This window comes from Benincasa hispida, chromosome 12 (genome assembly GCF_027475165.1).
Source record: "Benincasa hispida cultivar pf3 chromosome 12, pf3_genome.v1.1, whole genome shotgun sequence".
NCBI classification, from domain to species: domain Eukaryota; kingdom Viridiplantae; phylum Streptophyta; class Magnoliopsida; order Cucurbitales; family Cucurbitaceae; genus Benincasa; species Benincasa hispida.
Window position 1 is genome coordinate 70,064,461 of NC_143489.1, and position 25,098 is coordinate 70,089,558.

The 25,098-nt window shown below is 30.0% G+C and overlaps 1 protein-coding gene and 1 pseudogene across 3 annotated transcripts; one reads left to right on the top strand and one right to left on the bottom strand.

The window, feature by feature from the left end:
* The first annotated feature begins 5,871 nt into the window (after positions 1–5,871).
* Positions 5,872–6,422, top strand: LOC120068186 (monothiol glutaredoxin-S10 pseudogene; annotated as a pseudogene). The gene has a single exon (XR_016525373.1). The product of XR_016525373.1 is annotated as a monothiol glutaredoxin-S10 pseudogene (transcript).
* An 8,799-nt stretch (positions 6,423–15,221) lies between these two features.
* On the bottom strand, positions 15,222–23,193 carry LOC120067300 (ISWI chromatin-remodeling complex ATPase CHR17). 2 transcript variants are annotated; one of them, XM_039018841.2, is made up of 25 exons: positions 22,794–23,193; positions 22,352–22,492; positions 22,153–22,259; positions 21,557–21,669; positions 21,367–21,464; positions 20,996–21,175; positions 20,682–20,903; positions 20,096–20,230; positions 19,716–19,998; positions 19,562–19,635; positions 19,086–19,306; positions 18,918–19,005; positions 18,742–18,835; positions 18,404–18,592; positions 18,255–18,286; positions 18,079–18,155; positions 17,890–17,979; positions 17,666–17,735; positions 17,485–17,539; positions 17,342–17,400; positions 17,109–17,274; positions 16,206–16,384; positions 15,896–16,111; positions 15,703–15,801; positions 15,222–15,610 (listed from the first exon to the last, which is right to left on the bottom strand). In XM_039018841.2, exons 1-25 carry the CDS (start codon positions 23,124–23,126, stop codon positions 15,593–15,595), a joined length of 3,339 nt encoding a protein of 1,112 aa, XP_038874769.2. In that variant the 5' UTR covers positions 23,127–23,193; the 3' UTR covers positions 15,222–15,592. The 2 variants fall into 2 exon arrangements, with proteins under 2 accessions (XP_038874769.2, XP_038874770.1); XM_039018842.2 differs by having other exon boundaries at positions 17,342–17,397; positions 22,794–23,100.
* Positions 23,194–25,098: the final 1,905 nt, after the last annotated feature.

Genomic DNA, 25,098 nt, shown 5'->3' on the forward strand with positions numbered 1-25,098 from the left:
GTAGGCCAAGAGCCATTTTTCTGTGAAAGGGTTATTTTTTAGTTCCATACTTCAATACGCCTCTTTCAATAAAAGGTAACATACTTTTCATGCATGCATATCGCTAGGTGTGTACTAAAAATACCTAGTTTTATAGGTATATGAGAATTTATAGAGCGTTTAACTTACGAGTTAGATCGTTACAAACTTATTCTCTAAGAATACAACATTATAAATTTGGGATATATGGAGATTTGAAAACATTTTCAACTCTAAGGGATGAAGGTTAAACTATCAGTACTTCTAATTTGTTAAGTGGTTCTCACGTTGATTAAGCTTGAATAACCTAAAGTTGAGAAACCGAGAGTTTAGATCTATATTCTACATGTATTCTGATATATATTGAGAAAAATATATGAATCTCATATTTTATACTAAATTTGCATACTAATTTCTTACTAATCATAAACAGCAAGCCAAATCAACAACATTAGCTTATACATAATTTTTTTAAAACTTAGGGTTTGTACACATACAACATAGAGTCCATTCTTTAATTTATGCAAACAAAAAAGGAGTTATGACCAATCTAATCAACATAAATTTCATTGGTTAAAGGTAGATAACCCTTGATTAAGAGTGATACGAAATCTCTAACGAAATGGAATTAAGACCCTTTTAATATGTGAACCCTAATTTTCAAACATTAAAACCTCTAAGTCAATTTGATTTCAACCCTAAAGATTGGGTTAGATACAAATTGCCTAAGATCAAAGCTCTTGAGGCAAAGGACCAGTTCTTTGGCCCAAGATTTGAACACTCCACAAGATATAGAGAAGGATCAATTCCACTTAAATGTTCTAGGAAAACAACTTAATACATGAATTGTAAAGTTCAAGAAGTTTTCTTAGCTAAGCTCGAAAGAGAAAGAATTCATCGTTATTTGTCCAAAAAAACTCGAAGACAAGACTTTAGATAGCATCCCAATGAAAGCCCCAATGCCACATCATAAAAAAAAAATGATATACCAGCTGGAATGGGAAGGGAGGATTGAGAGGAGAGAAGAAAGAGGAGGAAAAGAAGATAGAAGAAGAGGAAGAAATTAGAAATATTTATTTTTTCCAATTAAGTCACATGCCACTTCATCATTTAACAATGGGAATGAAAAGGGAGGATTCAGAGGAGAGAGAAGATGGTAGGATAAAATGATAAATTTAAAATATTAGTGATCAAATACACCTATTTTTGAAGACCAAAAATGTAATTTTTTCAAAAGGATAAAATTGAAATACAAAAGTTACATCAAAATTATTAAATAAAAGATAAATAATAATTTGATACTTTAGACGGTTCATACCAAAGAGATGAGAGGTTGAATTCTACCTCCACACATTGAACGCTCAAAAAAGAATAATCTTATCGATAACAATTTGGTTTCCAATATTTAAAATTTGGGTTTGTTTTCTCACAATTCTATATAGTGATTTTCATTTTTCCTTAAAAATATTTGAATACAATATAGTTAAATTCCAAAAATAAAAACAAATTTTTTAAGAATTACCTCATTTGATAATCAATTTTTTAAAATAAAAAAGTAACGTTTTAAATACTTCTCCACCTAATTTATTTGCTTTATTGTCTACTTTTGAAAAGTGCTTTTGAAATTCAAATTAAATTTTGAAAAGTAAAAAAAATAGTTTTTAAAAAATGTTTTGTTTTTAGAATTCAAATATTTAATTACTTAGAAAAATAATGAAAAAAAGAGAGTGAAAACAAGTAGACAATATTCCTTAAAAATCAAAAACCAAAGTTGCATTTGATAACCATTTTGTTTTTTATTTTTTGGTTTTAAAAATTTAAATTTGGACATTACTTCCACCCATAAGTTTAATTTCTACGTCGTTTTGTTTTCTTTTTTAACAAAATGTTTTTAAAAACTAAGTCAAGTGTTTCTTTAAGGAAACGTAAAAACTATAATTAGAGAAGTGAGAGAAAACACGTGTAAATTTCAAAGACACGAAACTCAAAACTAAATCATTAACAAAATGAGCCTAAATAGTTATCCAACGATTTTTTTTTTTTAGTTTTTAAAATTTGACTTAGATTTTGATACATTCTTAAGAAGTAGACAAAAAAATAAAAAAAAAATAAAAAAATTTAAAGTAGAAGTAGTATTAACAAGTTTAATTATAATGTGTTATTATGTAAGAATAAATAAATAATTATCTACGAGCTCAATGATTATGGAGAACCTATGAGCATAATCAATATTAAAAGAAACTAGTCATATCAATAGACAATATAAAAGAACATGTTCTTGAAAGATAAAAAATAAGATTAATTTTTATCTCCATAATTCTATAATTATACGATCAAGTTGTATACACAATTTTAGAAACAACACATACAAGTTTGTTGTTTCTAGTTTTTACAAAATATAAATAAAAATATTATTTTATCATTTTGGATTCATAAAATACAAAATAAAAATATCTAAAAATAATTATAACATAAAAGTTTGAATATTTAATTCTTTTTAAAAATTATTTTTTCGAGGATTTCACAATGAAAAAATGAGGAAACTTCACCATCTTTATAAAAGGCATGAAATTTCATGTTTATCTAATATATAATTTTGAAAAAATTACTTTTTTAGTCTCTGAATTTTAAAGAATATATGTGTTTATATAGCCTCAAATTTTTAAAAATAGATTTAAAAGGTTCATGGAAAAATAAACCGTACTCATTAGGTCAATTGATCCGAACATTATCAAACGACCTAACCATTTCAAGAATAACTTCGAATGAGATGACGAAACACCCAATAACTTAAACTCTTTCTTTCTTTTTATTTGAAAAAACACATATTACTGTATTTTTTATGTTAATCTTTCATTTTATAGGAAAACGTTTTTGAAAAGAACTCCCCATGGGAATGTCAACTTTTTTAAGCAAGATCAAAAAACATGCAAAAAGGGAAAAGAATGTAAAATATGCAAGGCCGGATCGTTGCATCGCATGATTTATTTATTTATTTATTTATTTTGCTCTCTCTATATAATTCTTTTTTGTTTTTTTTGTTTTTCTTGGTTTTCTCCTTTATTCTCCATCTTTTACACATCAATAAACCACTTTCTTTTGTTTTCTTACCATTATTTTCTATCATTACAAATTATATATCCTACCCATTTTTTTTCCTTAAATAAGGTCATACAGTTTACAACTTTTATTTTATTTATCAAAAAATGAAATCTCTTAAGAGTCTAGTTTTTTTTTTTTAAAAAAAAAAAATTATCCAATTTTTTTTTTGATAATTTTTTAAATGTTAAAACTGCTAAAAATATTTTCAATATAACAAAATGTCACTGTATATCAGTAATAAATCGCGATAGATTTTTATCACGGATAGATAATGACATTTTCCTATATTTGTAAATATGTTGGTTCATTTTACTTTATTTGAAAACAACTATTTTTTTAAAAAAATAATATGTATAATTTTGATATTATTCTATGTTTTTATGTTTAAAAAAACCCACCAATTTTACCCTAATTATCTTATTCTTAAGAAAACATATAACGTTAGAAATTTGATATGCTTATATTTGTAAAAGTAAAGAAACTAAATCATATGAAAATCAAGAAGTTAAAAAAGTATAAAGGCTAATATTATTATATTTTGACCGATGATCAATATTTTCGATACAATATTCATTCATTAATATTTTGTAGTTAAAAGATCATATAATAAATTATATTTTATTGATTTCTACTTTATTAGGAGAATAAAAAATTCATTATAGTGCGCATCTTCTAATGATAATCTCTTGTTGGAATCGCCTCCCTAATCCATAAATATATCAACAACTAATATATATGCACTAAAATGTGGGGTCTTTACCCTTTGTAAGAATATTACAAAAATAGTTGTAAATATTTGCCACTTTCTTTTAATTTCCTTTACTATAAATATATGTTATTTTGCTAAAAATATATAATCTTCCAAATCCCTAAATATGAAAAGTATAGAAATAAATTTGAAATTAAGAAAAAAAAAATACTTCGACCAATTATTTATAAACTCATAATATTTAACCAAATTTAGTTTAATATGGTGTGTTTTGATTATTCCCAACAATTATTTTTCCTTTTCCTCTAGATTTAAGCAAATCATAGAAATTTAATTTGTAATTAATATCAAATTTGTTTTAGGGAACTTTAAAAAGTTTTATTCCTTAATCCTTTTCCCCCCCTCAACTCTATCTATAACAACATTGGCATAGTTTGTGAGTTAGTGATCATCAGCTTTATGATGCAAATCTTTGGGTGGCTGATGAATTGTCACAATTTGATAATTCCACCTTATGATATATTCCATCCAAAATTTTGACATTCCTTGCTATCATATGATCTTCTTTTTAATTCCTATATCCAATTGTCAAATATGTATATATCACACTAAAGATTTGATTATGTTGGAAATTATTGTTACTCGATTCCTCGCATAATGTCATCATTGCCAACTTAGGATAACCATTACCGTCAACAGTCGCATAGCTCAAAAATTGAGATATTCTTATTTTCTCTAAAGAGAACTGTAAATTTCTCCAAGAAATTGTAGGTTGTTCGAAATTTTATCTTATTGAATATGGTTTCTATTTGATTCCTAAATTCTTATAGTGTTACATTTTTAATTTTTTTTTTTTTAGAGTTTTGAGTTTAGTTTCCATTTGGTTCTAAATTTTAGAATTTTATACTTTTACTCCTTAATTTTCATTAATGTTCAATATTAATCCTTTGTTGAGGATTTTCTATTAATTAATTTAAGAGAATTATATGAAGTCATTTTTCACAAATTTTCTTCGTTATTAAAATCTGTTAGATATTATATTAAATTTGTTTTCATCATGAGCTTAAGTTTTTTAGTCAATTGGTGATTTTAGATGGTATTAGAGTAGATTGGTTCAAGTCCCTACGACGTTGTTTTTTCTCTTCTACATATTTTAAGCCCACAAGTAAGAAATGTTAGATATTATAATAAAATTTGCCTTCACCCACGAGTTTAAGCTTTTGGATTAATTGATGATTTAAGAAAATTAATTGACTAAAAGTTCATTCCAATAACTAGAAAAGTGAGCATCTAAACTGAAAACTAAAATTATAAGCCCAGTTTGACAATCATTTCATTTTTAAATATATGTGTATTTTCTATCATGATTTTTATATTCATTGAAGAAATATTTGAATTCCTAGTTAAATTCAGAAAACAAAAGCTACTTTTCAAAATTTTGTTGGTTTTTTAAATTAGTATAACAGAGTGGTTAACAAAATACGAAAACTTACGAGGGAAAATTGTTTATACAAACTTATTTTTTAAAATAAAAAAATTCAAAAACCAAAAACGATTATCATATCGGGATATACTTTTTCGAAACCTAGGACCAAATAAAAACTAAACTCAAAACTTTAAAATACTATATATATATTCCCGAAAAGTTATATTAAAAGAATGTCGCTCTGTAACCATATTAAATACATTATTACAAAATATTATATTACCTCTCATATGCATCCGGCTATAAAGGTTGTTTATTAGCATCTTCCTCAGTAGGGTTTTAATTTCGTTAAATTATTGTATAGACTTTCGGCAGCCACACGCTTAATGTAAAATGGTATAAAACGATTCCCTAAAAAAGAAAAGGAAAACACAGAAAGGGTATGGATGCAAATATCTCAATAAAAATATCTTCAATTTTTTAAATTATATCCATTAATTATCAATTCACACTACCTTTTTACTATTTAACTTTAAATAATGCCGTTTTCTATGTCATGCCCCTCCTTTCCTATATAAATACACACCAATCCTTTTCAACTACTACAAACCCTAGCCCACATCTAATCTCTCTCTTCAAATTTTCTCTCTAAATTATATAAAATAATGGACTTGGTTGCAAAAATGGCAGCGAAGAAAGCTGTAGTGATCTTTAGTAAGAGTACGTGTTGCATGTGTCATGCAATCGAGAGATTGTTTTATGATCAAGGAGCGAGTCCACAGATTCACGAGCTCGATCGGGAATCGAGAGGGAAGGAAATGGAGTCAGCTCTCTCGAAGACATTGGGTTGCAGCCCCGCCGTGCCGGTTGTGTTCATCGGTGGAAAGCTCATTGGCTCCGCCAACACTGTCATGACTCTTCATCTCAATGGCTCCCTAAAAAAATTGCTAAAGGAAGCTGGAGCCATATGGCTTTGATGTTTTCATAACTTAATTAGTTAACCAAAAGGTCTTTTTTTGTCTCCTTTTGTGTGTAAAAATATGCAAGGTATAATGGTTGAAATAACTAATAAGTAACAAGTTGATGAAGCTGATAACTTATGTAATTTGCCAATTTTTCAGTTTCATCCCTCAAGTTTAATATATTCCCATTTGCCCCTTTTTTTTTTTTTATTTCTATTATTATTTTAGGTAAATGCCAAAAACTACCTTTAAAATATGGTGGTAGTTGTAGTTAAACCCTCAAACTTTCAATTATAAAAGTTGAGCCCTCAAATTAGTACAATTTATGGACTATCAAACTTATAATATATGTAGAAATTAGACCCTAAATGACAAAAATTTACAGTTTAAAGTTTGAGGATATAATTGCAACTATCCACCATATTCTAGAGGTGGTTTTTGTGATTTGTCTTTTTTGTTTTTCTTTTTAGTAAAACAAATGTGATTATGGGAAATCAAACCTTCGATCTTTAGAGAATAAGGTTATGTCAATAGCTTCACTTTTACATTTCTACCCTTTTGCCAAAATTTTACAAATAGGTGGTTTTTTTTTTTTTTTTTTTTTTTAAACTTTTCGTAATTATGTCCAACTACATTTGGCACTTTCTAAAAAATAAAAAAATAATTAAAAAGTTCATCTACTAATTGCGTAATGAAAAAAGATTGAACATTAACCCACGAGGTAGAAATTCACTAGCGACAAAATTCTCTTTTCCTCATTATTAGGACATAATATATATTTTTACAATATAATTAACATTTTCTGTATGTATGTGAGTTTTCAAAAGAAATTTGGCTTCGTTACTTCCCAAATTTGTGGGCTTTATCCTGCAGTCGAATAGGTGATTTCTTTTGGATCTTCTATTTGTATTGGTTTCGGAAAGATTTCTCGAGAATGGATGATCAAGGTGTTGGAGGTTCAAGCTATCATTGAGAGTCAAAATCACCTCTTTTCTTTTCTTTCTCTCCTCAATTGTGCTATTGAGGTTGAATCTTGTTGGAGTTTTGAATTGGCTATATTTGTTTAAGGATGCTTGGAGTTGTTGTCGCTCTGGTTTGTTGGTTGTTCTCAGAGATTTTTCTCACCGATTGTCTCTTAGAATGTTCATTCTCCAAAAAAAAAAAAAAAAAAAAAAAATTATATGAAATATTCTATGATTCTATTTCTTTTGGAGTCTCACGCTTAACTTTGTCATATTAGTGAATTTATCTTTCTTGGGCATGTTGCCCTCCAAATGTAGGTAGTATATCACTGGACTGGATTACCAAACTCTGTGTTATTCACTTAATTTGTTGTTTGTATTATGTGATTGTTAGAGCTTTCATTGGAACATTTGTGTTCTACCTGATGGATCACCTTAATTTTCAAATCTAACTCTTAGGAGGTTGTTAATCTGATTACAACAGCTCGTCAGATTTCATTGAGGTGAAGAATATGTCGTTGATGAGATTGTGTTTTTGACTGGGCAGTTAGGAAATATTTCTTTCTCTTTCTGTCCTCGTGCTCGGAATCGACCTACTCCTTATGTTGCTTGTTGCTAATGGGTTTTTATTTGGCTTTGATCCTTTTGTCTCTTCCACTTAGAAAGTTGATTAAAGGTGTTGAGACTCTTGTTTCCCTAGTTGGTGTTTGGATGTTATTAACAATGACTTTGTTCTTCCTTTGCCCTCTTGAGTCCTGGATTTAAAGAACTTCCTTTTAAAAAATTGCATATTTAAATATTTGGGTAATTGCAATAGATATCATTTTTAGGGATAACTACTAAATGTATAACAACATTTTAAAAAAGTTGTAAATATAGTAAAGTCTTCGGCAATAACAATCGATATAGTCTATCATTTATGGACTATCTAAATTTTGTCATATTTGTAATTTTTTTACATTATGCTATATTTGTTAATACTTTAGGCATGGTTGCTACATTTGCAATTGTCCCTTGATATTTTAATATTCTATTGAGTCTTGTTTAGTACAGATTTTGAAATAAAGATATTTTTGATATTTTGAAATAAACTTTTCCTATAAAATTTTTGCTTATAATTTTCTAAACGAATTCTACATAATCAAACCTCTAATCTATTAGTTGAATGTTGAAGATTTTACCTTGAAAAGACATTGAAAAATGAATCGGCCTCATAATCTTTTTAAGAAACATAGTTACTTCTCTAATTGTCAATTAATTTTGAAGTAAAACATCATATTTATCTAATATAGTATCAAAACATATTTGGTCCAAAATTAAAATCTAACTCAAAAATGACAAACTCAAAAAAATAATATATCTTGAGAAAATATGTCGAGGATTATTTGACATTAAAATAATAAAAACCTCATAAATTTTAAGACTAAAATAAAATCCTTTTTTTTTCCTTTATTACCCAACATACATACATATACTACATTTTGGCTAGCAATTTCAATGCTGAAGTGATTGGTGTGGTGACAAAAGTGGAAAGCTTAACCCAACTTTCATAATTAAAATGGAAAAAGCCAACACTTCTATTTAATGGGTTGTGAGGATTTACATTTATAAAATATGACATGTTTGATTCTAATCGGTTAAATATATCATAATAGAGATATGTATAAACTAGTAATATAATTAAATTTACCACAATTTATCTGTTTAAGATTTTTGGTCAATTTATGATCTAACATGGTAGGAAGTTCCGTATTTAAATCTCGGTAAAATTTCATTTCTTTTCAAATTAATATAGATTTTTTGCCTGATATGATCATATAATTAAATTTTATCATAATCTATCAACTTAAACTTTTAAATTACTCAGTGATTTAATAATATAAACTTTCGTAAAAAGGAGAATTAGAGATTGTAAAAAGAGTAGAATAATAGGCTAAGAGAAGCTCTATCACACATAAACGAATGTGTAAGCTAAGTATAACTTTATAAAGAATGTTTTTTTTTTTTTTTAATTTCTATTTTTGTTAGCTAAAGCATAATTTGAGTGCCTTCAAATGCCCACCGGCCCGAATCTCGAAAAAGCATGGCTAAAACGCCGCATGATTTACATAAATTTATTATTAAGAATTTTTTACAGGTAAAAGAAATGCTAATTTATTTACAGGAATAGTAAAAAAATATCAACAAATATGAAACACTTTTATCAGCATCTATCACATTATATTAATGAAAGACATGGATAGATTTTATATAAAAAAAAAATAATAATAAATTTTACTATTTTGTGTAAATAATTTCCCTTATTCTATTTTTAAAAATTTTCTTTATTATTTTTCTTTCCATTTTATTTTCTATTTTTTTAATACAACAAACATATAGAATAGGAAATATTTGAAACTTTTGAATTTTTGATAGGGGTGAATTCACCGGTTCGAGTCCCTCAACTTTAATGTGTTTTTATATAAGTATAAAACAAATCTAATTTAGTTACCAAAATGACTATCTGGCGTAGTAGTAAGATGTTTTAGGCCCTTCAATTTTATATCTAATGGATTAGTTAATTAAAAAAAAAAAATAGTATATGCTAAAGATGTATATTAAACATGAAATTAAAAATTTAGAGATCTATTAAATCTTTTAAGTTCAATGATCTATCAAAATACAAAATTGAAAGTTCATAAACTAAGTTTGTGATTTTTTTTTTTATTCATTTTGATAATTAAAAATATATGTCTTAGTTAAATTATAGATAAGATTTTGACAAAATACTATTTCATGAGGGAAAGAGCTTTAAGCATTATTAGGAAGGGGAGAAAGACTACGAACGCTTTCAAGCGTAATATATACCAATTTCAGTTGTGTGAGAGTAGTATATATAATTATGATCAAATGATCGAAGTGACATTTATGTATGATTGTAATAATTTTTCATACTTTGAAGTTTATTTCTAATAATTTGTCGTTTTTCTTCGATTCTAAAGGTTTACTCATAGTCCTTTTTTTTTTTTTCTTTCTTTTTGCTTCTCAAAAACTATGATCAAGTTGTCCTATTTTACCTAAATTAGGCTAGACCTAAAGCATCGTTTATTTATAACATTTAGCATGAATAAATCAGCTCCACTCGGAATTTGTGGGCTGAAGAGACAACATTATTATTATTATTATTAATTATTATTATATTGGAAATAATTGTCATTTCATGTGAAAATGCATGAAAGTATTCTATTCTCCATAGCGTTTTAAATGGGTTGTTTGATTCTTCCATTATGGGGTTTGGGTTTCCATGGAAATTGTGGCAAATACACACATAAAGACTATATATAATATATAAAAGATAGAACATAACTTCATATTATAAAACCCAACAAAAGCTTTAAAAAAATTTAAAAGAATTATTATTTTCATTAATTTCACTTTTTATGGAATGATAGAAAGTGTGACAAATGTCAACTTCATTTATTCAAGATGGATGGATGAAATTTTCATTAGTTCAGAAAAGTTAAATAAAATAATAACAGAACAAATGCTTATATGTTCAACCCCAAGGCCAAGATATAATTTTGTATCAAATTTGCTTTGGGTTTTTAAATCATGCTAAATTATGGAAAGGTTTGATTATTTGTTCATCTATTAATTTACGATATGTAGGGTGAAGGAATCGAAGTTTTGAATTCAAAATCGATGGTACATTTGTGCTATTTCTGTGTCACTATTAGCTTCATCCTCAAAGTTGCTTATATCATCGTGATATCAATAGGACTTGAAACTTCTGTCTTTGTATCAGTCATTACTTCAAAACCACTATTTAAGTCATTCCAAGAAATGATTATCAACCACCACATTTCAGCAGAGGACACAATGTTACCAATTTTTCACATTTACATGAGCATTTGATGTAGTTTTATAATTTGAACGAATTATTATGGCCCGTTTGTTAACTATTTTTTTTTTAGTTTTTGTTTTTAAAAATTAAGCTTATGGGCAGTAGTTCTACATCCAAATTTCTTTCTTTGTTATCCATTTTTCACCAATTATTTAAAAAATCAAGCGAGATTTTGAGAAATAAAAAAAATAGCTTTCAAAAAGTTGTCTGTTTTTAAATTTGGCTAAGAATTCAATCATGGTACTTAAAAAATGTAAATGAAATATATTTGATTTTCAAAAACCAAAACAAAAAACTAAATGATTATCTAACCGAACAAATAACTCTAGTGACATTTCTCCATTCCTATCTATATTATTATTTTCCGTAGTACATATTGACTTGATTGCTTAACCTGCGAAGGTGGGGAAGACAATTTTAAACAATCTTTCCTTTAAATCGTTTCCACGGCGTGGTTTGTCTTTTTCTCCCCCACGTGAATTCTCATTTAATATACATGTTTATAAAATGATAAATTACCTAGTTATATAATGCTAAAACATTTTTCACAAATTAAAAAAAAATGTGGAAATTATAATTTAGTTCAACTTGACATAAAATGTATATATCAACCAAGATTTAATTCAAATCTATTTGTGGAATAAATTTTTTTAAAAAAATCTAAAAAAGAATATAATATTATGTATGATTAGAAGTATTGATACTACTTTTCATCGTAATTGGAATGACAAAAGAAAAGACACATTACTACATTTGTGCATATATATATATATATATATATATATCCCTTTTTTTTAAAATGCATGCACATGTCTCATTTTTTTCCTTTTTGTTTTTCTTTTTCTTACTTAACGCATATCCGGTACTTTCTAAGATATTTGTAATAGTCTTGTTGCATGTCTTCTTCTTCTTTATTTTATTTTATTTTATTTTTCTTTCTTTTCTTTTTTTTTTTTTCTTTATTTTCTCCGATTTTTTTAAATTTCTCTTTCTTCGATTTTTTTAAATTTTTTAAATTTTCTTTCATTTCTCTAGTTTTTGCTATTACGAGATTGAGTTTCAAACTCAAGACTTGAAAGTGCCTAATTCATAAGTGACTTAACACGAACAAGCCAAATCATCAAGTTTGATTATTATAGCCAAACGTCAAATATAAATAGCAAATGAAAATGAATTTGAAAGAAATTACTTTTTTTAGTCCTCAAGTTTGCATCATTTTTAAAAACATTTAGTATGAAATAAGAAACGATAATAGTTATTAAATGAGTTCATTTCTCAAAAAATGAGAAATGAGAACGTTGTCAAACATACCAATAATTTTTTTTTTCTTTTTATAGGACTTTAAGAGTATGAAGTCTATTAGTAGTATCATCGATAATAATGTTATCATGGATACTATGATATAATGCTATCAATAAAAAATTTTATGCACAATCAAACAATCTCGATGAGCCATTTCATCTCAAATACTACATTACATAATACATAAATACTATTAGTGATATCCTTTACATTGATAGTAATAGAAAGATATTACTCACAATAGTTATCAATGATATCTTTTATGACTATCAGTGTAGAAGAATATCATTCTATACTTATATGCATCAATAACAACATAGAAACACATTACATGTATCAACAAATTTATCAAAAGACCCCGATTATTTACAAACAAGTATAACATGATATCAAATTCAAACAACAAAAAGTATCAAAATATTACCATTGATAGAAACATATCAGCAATAGCTACTATTCCACTATCATTGATAGTAACATATCCGTGATAGCAACCGATAGCCCATTTCTCAAATTGAAGGCTATAACTAATAGCAACATCACTAATAACAACTATCAATGATAGCAACTAATAACACATTTCTATCAGTGATATTCACTTATACAACATCACTGATAACAACTGATAGCAACTATTAATCATAGCAACTAATAGCACACTTCTTAAATTGAAACTTTTCACTCATAGTAGTATCACTGATTGCATCTATCAGCGATAACATCTAATAGTCTCAAATTGAAAGCTACCATTAATATTAACTAATAGCACACTTCTCAAATCGTAAGCTACAACTAATAGTAACTATCAGTGATAGCCACTGATAGCACACTTCTCAAATTGAAAGCTATTACTGATTCACTGATAGCAACTATCAGTTATAGCTTTCAATTTGAAAAAATCGGGAAACAACGCACAAAATGGTCGCTGGATGTGATTTTTTGTCTTTTACCCTTTTTTGTTCTATATATGCAATTATTTTATTCTTGTATTACATATTCTATTATTTGGGCTTGAATTACATTTATGCAACTAGCCCCATTCTAACATATCCTTTAAGGCATAAAATTCACTTTCTAACGTATCCTTTAAGGCATAAAATTCAATTTCATATCAAATGTAATTAGTTTTAAAATTTTCAAATGTGTAAGACGATAGACCTATTAGACACAAAAAATTCAAAGGCTTGACAACTTTTGAAGTTCAAGTATTTATTAAACACAATTATAGATTTATAAGAGTTTCATAGACTTATTGAAAACATTTTAAAGCTCAAGTACGTATTTAATACAAATATAAACTTCATAAACTAAACTTGTAATTTTGACCTTTAAATAAAATATAAATAAACATTTGATTCGATCCATCTATTTGTGGCATATTTGTATTACAAAAATATGATTGAAAAGGCTAGGGGGCTAATCAGAGCGGAGAAGGTATGCACCCTACTTTTGGAGACCTTTTTCAAGATATGCATGAAAACTAATGAATACTCGTTGCTTTCAATTAAAAAAATGTAATTACAAAAAGAAAAAGAAAATCAAATATAACGTTGGTTTCTTAGTGATTAAAAAGTTCTATATGATAATAATATAATTATTCTTGAATTGATTTAAAAAATCAGTTATAACCATCATTAACATCAATTTATTTTGAATACACATGTTTTATGTTATTTGAGTTACGAACATGATTTATGACAATATTGAGTCTTTCAATACTTAAATGTTAAATTAACTACTTTTTTCTGGAAGAGATTAAATCAACTACTACTTCACAAATACTTCTTGAGATAGATGATTTACAAAAATCATCTAAATATTTGAAATACATTTTCAATACCTAGTAGGTATTTGACCTCCTCTCTCTCCATATCTTTAATTGTTCAAAATCAATGAAATGTAAAAATCATACATTAAAAACAAATTGATTTTGAATGACATTTGAAAGAAGGAAAAAACAGAAAAAGAAGAGAATTTTGAACATTTTTTGCTAGGCTTGAACAGCATCATTACATTCTTTGTACATGAGCTCTATTCTTCTAGGGACGAAAAAAAAAAAAAAAAAGCAAAACTACCAATCCAATCTTGAAAAAACAAAAACCAATTCTAAACACAACAATTTTATAAAAACTCCTTAGTATTCAAAACTTCGAAATATTTGAAACACACCCATGAGTACATAAAATTATTTTCAAAAAACTAAGACCTCATGATACCAATTTTGTTTTCATTTTCAAAAATTTAAACTTATAAATACTATTTTAATCTCAAATTTCTTTCTTATCTACTTTTCACTAATAGTTTAAAAAACCAAGCCAAATTTTGAGAACTAATAAAAAAGACAACTTTCAAAAAATCATGTCTTTGAAGTTTGACTAAGAATTCAATTATAATTAAAAAAAGATGTAAATCATTGTAAAAAATGTTAATAAAATAAGTTTAATTTTCAAAAAAAGAAAAGAAAAACTAAATCATTACCAAACAGAACCCATATGATTAATCATCAAATTAGATGAATGGACATCAAAAACAAAAACAAAACAAAGTGTAACCACATTTACTATTCCATGCATAAAAAATAAGCAGTGTGAGCTCAGATTCAATTCAAGAGCTGCCAAACGAGTCTGTGAGAGGATTCAAGTAAAGCTAAGAGAATCAAGAAAATTTTCAAACAGTCTAGTGTTAGCAGCCTGAAAATCTTCAATTAGGATATAAAGTTAGAAATGGTTATTATCAGACATCCCTTACACGTTCGTCAGTTTGGCGACAGCTTTTTCTCTAATTTGTTCGTCATAAGACTTTCCCATGGCCGACGATGCAACCTTTTCTCTCAATGTTTTGATGCATTCACATCATCTGTCAAAAAGAATATAATGTTTTCGAACTAAAAATCAACTATGGCATACAAGATATTAGCAGAACCAAGTTCTGTTCTCTCTAATAATTTTATACAAGACCTTCCAGTTACACCTATCAATCCCCGAGAAGTTATCCCAAAAATATGGGGAGGGATCTCTAAAGCTTTTTAGCTACCGATGTGAACTTCTAGACAATAGAACTCAAGAACACGTACAACTATAGAACAGATCCTGTTCAAGGTCGTGAACTTCTAGATAGTAATCACCTGAGGCTATAACAAAAGATGTGGAAGACAGTTGTTTTGCCTCAACAAAAAGATAAATGATGGATCTTACCCAACCCATCCAAAAAGAAGAATTAAAAAAGAGGTTACTTCCTCCGTTTTCCCTGTGCAAAAGAACACAGTTAAGTTAGAACTATTTTATTAGTTTTAGGCAAAATGGGACAATACTTTGAAATGGTATCATCTAGAGACTTACGGAGTTTACATAATCATCCATTGATAATTGCTTCCGCTTCTTTAGGTTAGTTGGACTCTCAGTCTGCCTCGCCAAGGAACGCTTTGATGGCGTCATACTCTGAAACAAAATAGAATTCAGATTCAGCAAACATCATGATACGCAAGACAATCAAAGAAACGAGTTGGATCAAAATGATGGTTGCAAATTGAACCTTAGCAAGTTTCTTTTCTTTACGGGCCTGTCTCTCCCTTTCGTCATGTTCCTGGTTTTCTTTCTCCACTAATCGAATTAAAGTATCACACCTCCTTGCAAGTTCTTGCGTCGTTCGCGATTTGATAAACCAATCAAAGCGAAACAAGGGTGATGTGCGAAATGCTGCCTTCAGTTCGTCCCAGTTTCCATAACCAAGCTTGTGAACCATGCATATCTGTTGAACATTAAGATAGCACCTTGGAAATTCAATATCCAAAAGAACATATTGGCAAATTCCAGACGAGAATTCAGAACATCCCAATACCCACCATGAAACGATCACATTCTTCATTATACAACTTCCCTTTATTCTGGCCATACTGGATCTTGAGCTCTAGCCATGGATTTTTGTAGCGATCCAGTTTCTTGCCAATGGCTTTCATTATTTCGTCTTTACGGGAAATCCTTGCTTCCCCTCTTTCTATGTTCTTGATGATTCTATCATAATCTACAAATTTCATGTAAAAGGCTTAGCAACTTTTCGAATAGTAGCAGATTATAACCTATAAAAAAACTAAACAAATTTGTTTTTTAATTCTTGTGAGAAATAAACAAACCCAACTCAGCGTTAGGCAAACTTATAGATAATACATCAGCCATGAAAATATAAAGAATACTAATAAGCCCAAACAAAAACTAACTAGCTGATTGAAGGCTGACTTTATATTGCTAAAGCAATTTGAACATCAAGTTAGCTGTGCTAAAAAATAAATCAAGTGTCGCAATAACAAAGAGGTCCAAGTATATGTTGATCTAGTTTTAGATTTTCTCAAAAGTAGTTGAAGCACTTTCCTTGATTTATACTAATCAAGTCGTCAATTGTTAAATTATAATGAAATGCTTTGAGCTGCACCTCAAATCCAAAGATCTAAACAAAAACCCACAGCTCGTTAAAATTATAAGAAAAACAACCAAAATAGTTCGAGAGCGACATTAACAAAGCTTTGAAACCATGATGGCCACCATGTCTATCTTCATGGGAGATGACACGGAGTAAATTTACATGCAGAAAATGTCTCATGCCACATTTCAGGATAAGTTATCTAAAGTTAGTTTCAGAAAATAGTAAAAAAAAATATATATCCTGCTTCCTATGTCCAATTATGATAAACATCAAGAACTAACATTGTCCTATCACATGCACAAAGATATCATAAGATGGATCTATTTACCATTTAACTCTTTGTATCTCTCCTTAAAGACCTTCGCATATCTCTCAACTTCTTCTTCCGTTTTTCCTTCCATCTCTGAAGCAATACTTTTTATATCATTTCGTCCATATTTCTCACAAGCCCTAATAAACGTATTGAAGTCTCTGCGACTCCATGAAGAAAATCCCTAAAACCAAAAATCAAGTTCAGTAAAGTGATTCTGAGACAAACTATTAAAACATAAATCCACTTACTTCCTCTAAAAGTCGCTCCTTCTCTTCCAGCTCTTCAGCAGTCAAAGGATCGCCCACTTCTAAAATTATCATTTCCAAGATTAGCCATACCATAAAAGAAAAATATGGACAGGGGAGATGAAACATATATAGTAGTAACATACCTTCCGGCTCCTCAACATCTATTGTGTCTTTCAACTGATTCTTTTGATGTGTTTGCTGAGCATTCAAAACAGGGATGATTATTAAAAAGGAAGAAATAAATAAAGCAAGTAAAACTGCTGAATAATAAACACAAGTAGTTAATGTAAAACGGAAAGGAATACTGAAGAATTCTACACTCACCATGAGATACCGCACTTCTTTTTCATAGAGTTCACTCAACCTTTGTGTGTTAAAAAACTGGAAATCGTGCCTATAAACAAAAGTATCGTATACCCATGTGAAAGACATAAATAGAATGAGTATATAAATCTGGAAAAAGATAGACAGGTAAGTATATAAAAATAAGAAATAAAACAAAAAACTAGAGCTCCAAAATAAATCAACCACCAATTCAAGAGCCTTACAACTGAGGCATGCGAGGTATCCTAGGCTCTTTTGGTTTTGTTGGACCACCCTGCCGCATTGTTTGCTTAAAGTATTCTGATTCTGAGTAACTATTAGGAGGGAGAAAACAAAGTCAGGCTTTCCAAAGATTATAAAATTAAGTATGAAGTTCATGTAATGTAGTAAAAGAGAGAATTTGAAGTCATTACTTGCGCTTCCGCTCCCTTTTAGGTGGCTCAATCCAATTTTCACTAACAATTTTCTTGAAGTCAAATTTGTTCTCGTCCTTCATCAAGACACAAGGAAAACAATAAGAAAATTATCTTTAATAGCCTTTGAATAATATTGGAAGTGATTTACAAGAATCTGATATAATGGCATTTACCTTTTCATCATCAAAATCATACAATTCAGCAGCTGCCAAGACCACACATAAACAATAATTAAAACTCGTTACTTGAATATTTGAAAGAAAGCAGAAAATGATCAAACAGAAAGAGGCTAATAGTCAGTTTATGTCAGGATGTTACACACTTTCATCCATTTTAAATTTAATGGCATCTTCTGTAAACTTCTTCATCTTTGCATCAAGCTCTGCTGTTGCTGCTTCTCCCTTTGCAATGATTCTGTCAATGTCCTCATCTGTGATGGTGCTATCTTTGGAACTGAAAACCATCTCAGCACCAAACCTCACCATTTGAAGTAGCTCATCCTTGTTGACAGCTGTTGTAAAAAAATAATAATAAGTAAATAAATAAATAAAAGAGATGAACAATGTGTTAATGATACGTGATAAAAGATACAAGGAACCAAATAAAATATATGCTAAGCATTCAATGATGCAGTGAAGTACACATGAAAATAGCACTTACTTTTCTGCTCTGCTAAACGTCCTTGTTGAATCACCAAAGCATCGAGGGCAAGTTTCTTGTAAGCCCTTTCTATGACTTTTTCCTCAATGGTATACTGTTCCATTAAAGAATAAATTACATTTAATGCTGCAGTAAGTTTGAGCTCTCTATGATATAACTTAAGTTACTTTGTTTACCTCAGTGCAAAACCGGAACACTTGAACTTCCTTCTTCTGACCAATCCTGTGAGCACGATCTTGTGCTTGCAGATCAACTTGAGGGTTCCTGAAATAAATGTTGACCATCAGAAGCATATTGAGGGAGTGACAGCGGCAGCAGCAATAATTTTGATCAAAGAGATGTACCAGTCACTGTCATAAAGAATAACTACATCTGCAGTAGCAAGATTAATACCAAGACCTCCAGCTCTGGTTGATAGTAAGAAAACAAATTTTTCACTTCCTGGCCTGTTGAAGGCCTCAATGGATGCATCACGATCTTCACCACCAGTGTTACCATCAATTCGACAGTAATAGTATCCACGAAACATTAAATAATCTTCAAGAATGTCCAACAGCCTTGTCATCTGAAATTCACGCAAGTGTCAAGCTTAGCCAAAATTTTAAATAATAATACTAAAACCAAACAGAACAAACGGTAAATCCACAGTGCTAAAGTGATTCTATTCATGGAAAACATATTCACTTGTGACATGTAATGTAAGAGAAAATATTTACCTGCGAAAATATTAGGACTCTAGAATCGCGCTCTTTCAGTTTTGGACATGTAATGTTAAAGAAAATATTCACTTGTGACATGTAATGTTAGAGAAAATATTTACCTGTGAAAATATTAGGACTCTAGAATCGCGCTCTTTCAGTTTTGGAAGCAACTTGTCCAAAAGAACCATTTTACCTATGAATGAAATATGCTCAGTGTTAATGAATGTGACTAAAACAAGATCATCATCATGCATCCTTGAACACAAAGCTTACCAGCACTAGTAATAAGATGGTCCCCTGTTGTGTAAGGAGGCCCAGGTTCAGCACCTTGAAACAAATATGGGTGATTACAGCATTTCCGGAGTTGCATTGCTATATTAAGTAGCCGTTTACGCTCACCACCAGCATTAACAACTTCAAGATCCTTCTGCAGCAAAGCACGATAGTATTGTTTTTGCATCTGTGACATGCCTACTTTGAGTATTGTTTCCTTTTTTGGAGGTAAACCTTTCTCTACATCTGATTTCAACCTCCGAAGAAGAAATGGCCGAAGGACCTACCAAGGTGCAAAATAGGAGAGAAAAAGGAATGTGAGATAAAAGATGTTGAAATATTAAACTATAGATGAATGCACAGAATGAATTTAGGTGTACCTTGTGAAGTTGTTGAACCACCTCCTGTTGATCATTTTCCCCAGAAATTTGAAACCATTCATCAAAGGTCTCAGCTGAACTAAATATTTCAGGCAAAAGGAAATTGAGGAGAGACCATAGTTCATGAAGATTGTTCTGAAAAATAGGATAAAAAAACCATTATGTAATTGTACATAATTACAATCCAGTAAGAAAGATAGAAAGGGAATGACATAAATAGACTGAGAAAGAACAAAGTGTAACAATTTCACTTCTCTTCCAAAGAAGATATCCAAGCAGATATTGTTATTTAAAATATGTAATATAAGAAAATGAGTCAACTTATTAGCAAAATGCACTGATAGACATTTATCAGTGTTAGTGATAGATGTCTATCATTGTCTATCACATGACATTTTACTACATTTGAAAATATTTCCAACAATTTTACCATTTAAAACAATTACATTAAAAAAATCAAAATAATTTTGGATATCTAACAATGGAATATACGCGACCAACAACTGACCTCAGAATATAAAATTTTACATAGTTATATCCAAAGCAGGCAGCATACTTCCACAATGGGAAAAAGAATTTTAGATACCTGAAGCGGTGTGCCAGTGATTAGAAGACGGTAGTTGGTGTTATAAAGCCTCATTGTCTTTGACAGGAGGGAATTCTCATTCTTAATTCTATGAGCTTCATCAATAATAATGTAGCGCCAGCTAAAACGACGCAAGCAAGACTTCTCCTTAATGGCCATTTCAAAACTGGTAACACAGACATCAAATTTCCCAGCAACCAGTAAATTTTCCCGTATATCCCTCTGCAGAAAGTGCATGATTGACATAGTCTTCAGCACAAATCACAATCTAACATCACTAAAATTCCCATATTTTAAAGAATGGAGAAAAATACCCTTTCATCAGGATTTCCAAGAAACTTTACAGCACGCAAGACAGGGCAAAATCGACGAATCTCATTCATCCAATTTCCCAGAGTAGATTTTGGTGCAACTACCATATGGGGGCCTGTTATGCCTCTGTACTCATGGAGATAGCCCAACAAGGAGATGGTTTGTAATGTCTTGCCAAGCCCCTAATTGAAAAGCACCATTTATTAGCACACTGATTAATGTATCATACTGTCTGAATTAAAATATTTAGTCAAAAGTAGTTAACTATAGGTAACTTGTAAGAGATCTTTAATATCATAAGAAAATAAATATAGTAGCATATTCAAAGTTAAATAAAGACGAGAAATGTTGAATCCATGGATCTGTTTATTACCATCTCATCAGCAAGGATTCCATTTATGCCATTTTCATATAGTCGAATGAGCCAATTTAATCCAGCTAGTTGATAATCCCTCATTTTCCCTTGGATACCTGCAATAAAACGTCAGCCTCAATAATTTTTTTTCTAAATGTCCCAAACTTTGAAGGAAATGTAAAACCCAAGGAATATGTTGAAAACTAACAAGATGGTTGTGAAACTAAACGAGTGTTCCCAGTCCCAGATAGACCATCTTCTTCCTCTTTAAGGTATTCTTCATCTTCTTCTTCTTCAGTTAGTTTTGATGCATGGCGACCCCTGAATTATTACCAAAGCAATAGCTATTACTAAACATGCTCACAATAAGTATCTCATTAGTTCTAAAAAAATGAATCATCATAATAATATGTGTTTATTCATTTCCAAGCAATTTATAATCAAGATGAAAATGCAAAACGTGCTTATGTGCAAAAACAAAACAGGAAATGTGATCGTGCCCAAATGGCACACTTTCAAACACAGCATTAGTGTCCCTAGACCCTCAACATTTATGAGAAGAAGACATGATCAAATCTGTAAAGAAACTAAATAACGATGGTGGTTGAGATTAAAGTTTCTTCAATAAAATAACAGTTTAAGTGATTGCCAGATAAGGAGCTTTTTTTATATAGAAGACCAACTTTCATGGATACAATACTCCTATTTACAACTGCTTTGCAACCAAAAAACGACCATTTTAACTATTTAAGCTACTAAGAAGCAAACCAACATTTGTAAGGCTCTTCAAATGATAATTCATACCTTCCCTTCGTTTTCTTCTGGGAAGAAGAATGATCGCCTTTAGCAAAATGAGCAAATATCTCGGTTTGTTGCAGAAGATACTTCAAGCGTCCCTTCCCTTTATTATTCTGCCAGTCCAGAACATTAACTAAATGTTATGTTATTTATCACAAAACTAGGAACGACGTCAAATTTCAAGGGTATCCTTGATTTCACAAACCATATCAGCATCAATGGCAGCATTTTGTGCATCTAACATATCCTGAATCTTCTGCTTCTTTATTTGTTGCATTTCTCTTAGTCTGGCCTTTTCACGCCGGCTAATATCAGTTTTATCATCTTGGCCGTCGTTACTTCCATCCTGTTCAAAAAGATAACAATAATGTACAGCATCGAAAAAAGAAAACAGTTCCAGAAATAGAAGCATAAGCCAATACTTAAGATACGCCACCATATGTTCAGCTCTCCAGTCTCTTTTTCCTCCAAATTTACGAATGAACAAAATTACAGACCAAAAATTTGTCAAAACCTAGTCAATCTAACCTTCGTATGAAGTAATCCAGAGAAGGTGCGGGAAAATTAAAAATAAAAAACCCTACCGAGATCCGAGTAAAATTAACACAAATGAAAACCTATATTGAGGACCGCAATTCGAAATTTACCTCTTCATCGCCATTTTCGACCGGTGATGTATCGTTATCAGAATCGTCGGCAGCTTCATCCTCGTCAGAGCCTGCCGACCGAGCGACCGCTTCGAGCTCCTCCTCGTCTTCCTCCTCATTGATCTGCTCGTTAGTTTGCTCCTCTTCCTCCGACGAGCTCGAGCCATTGGACATGGCTTCATCGGAAGACGCCTGTCGCTTCGAGGGTTTCGCCATAGCTTTTTCTCGGACGCCGGGGGTGGGTTTCGAAAAGGAGGATCCTCTGTGAAAAAGAAGTGAACCAACTTCTAATTCTCGAGCCACTGACCAAATAAAACGAGAAATTGACAACATCGATGTTTTATAGCCGTTGGATTGAAATCAACGGAGATGTGCGGTTCGGAACGTTTTGTTACTTGGTAACATAATTTTCCCGCCAATAAAAAGAAATTGGGAGTTCCCGCCTATTGCTGGGTTGGGCCTTTAATGGGTCTTTCTGATGGACCTAACATGGCCGGCCCACCTAGCCCATTGGGATGATTGAAATTTCATAAATGCCCTCCTGGTCAACAGCAACTACCTTAAATCTAGTTGCACTTTAACGTCCTAAGCTTAATTTTTGAATTTGCATTTTGGTACACATCTTTGACATTCTTTTACATCTCTAGTAACCTAGTCACGTCACCTTATTTGGTTTGAGATGTCGACTGGAGTGAAACATATTGATTGATGGTGTTTGTGTTTATGTAATCGTTAGTTTATTTTGTCTTGTCTTCTTTGGCCTTTTTACAATCTCTCTCTTTTTATGTTTTGACATGTATCATTTACTAAAGTTGCCAATATATTTCAGCCGTTGCCTTTTAGACTTTAATGAGAATATAAGATATATTTATGTATGTTTCCTTCTTCTAGGGTTTTATACTTTTTTTATGGCATCAGAGCTAGGTCACATCTCCTTTGAAATGATGCAACCTCTCATTTCTACCTACCTTCATTGGTGTTGAGTCCTCCAACCAATTGTCCTTAATGAATACATAGAACACTTTAACACAAATAATTACTTCGACTAAATTGTGCTTAATTTTTAGATTTATATAATTAAGTTACCGAAAAATAAAAGTGCAACTTTGTGATATAGGTGTAATAGTTATCTGTTTTCTTTAAGTATTTATTAATCATATTTGCATGTCTTCACAATCTCTTTCATTCGATATGGCATCGGTTCATTTATGTATCCTTCATCTACTTGTGTGTCGCAATGTTTATGTTGTCTTGTGCTTCGTGAAGTTTAAAAACTAAATTATAATCTAAATTACATGGTTAATATGTCCTTTTATTGTATCCAATAGTATCAAGACACTATATTGTCATCGATGATTAAAATATTGACGTCAATGTCGATATCAAGATTTCAATTTTATGGTATATCAATGGATATTTATGTGAGTCAAAAAACATAGAAAATTTATTTAGATTAATAATTAAGTTATATTTACTCTCAAACTTAGTTATAAATATTATTATCGGTATTTTTGTTCATGTTCGAGTAACTAGATTGTATTTGTATACTTTACAAGTATTATAAAATATATTACAGATATCCATAGATATTTACTATCAATATCAAACCCTTCGATTTATGGATATATATCGACATATTGACATATTTTTCATCATTGATTGTCATATACATCAATTTGAGTACAACTTGGTATACATACTTTTGACCAATATATCAAGGATTTGAACCTTCCACTCTCATACATTATTCAACAAATATAATATTAACTCTTGATTGTTGTTTATATTCTTTGTGTTGTAGTGCATTTCATACTCTTTCATTTGAGAAGATTCACACTCCCCTTCTATCTCGTTTTAGCATTTTAGTTGATGAACGGAATAAAACATTGTCCTACCATTTCTCCAACTAAAATATCTATCATTTAACTTATTTTTAAAGAAGGCAAAAGAAGGGGGAAAAATTCCACAATAAACCCACATGCTTAACTATACCAATCAAGTCGGTACCCATTTTTCTCTTGACTTTCTAGGCTAATGTTTAACTTAAAATTCGATTTACTTGGATCTATCTACTACCGAATACAACTTACTGGGTTGAAGTAAGGGTGGTTAGGCATGGTTAGAGGGGTGGCACTCTCCTATTCTGACTTCCCTAGAGCTTCTGGTAGCACAATCAAGACAACGATGGGTTTTCTGCCCCTTCGGAGATGGAGAGTACATTTTGTAGTTTTATTCAAAACACAAAATCAATTAAATAAATAAAGACACTAAATTATAGTTTATGCTTTGCAAAGTATAGTGAAAA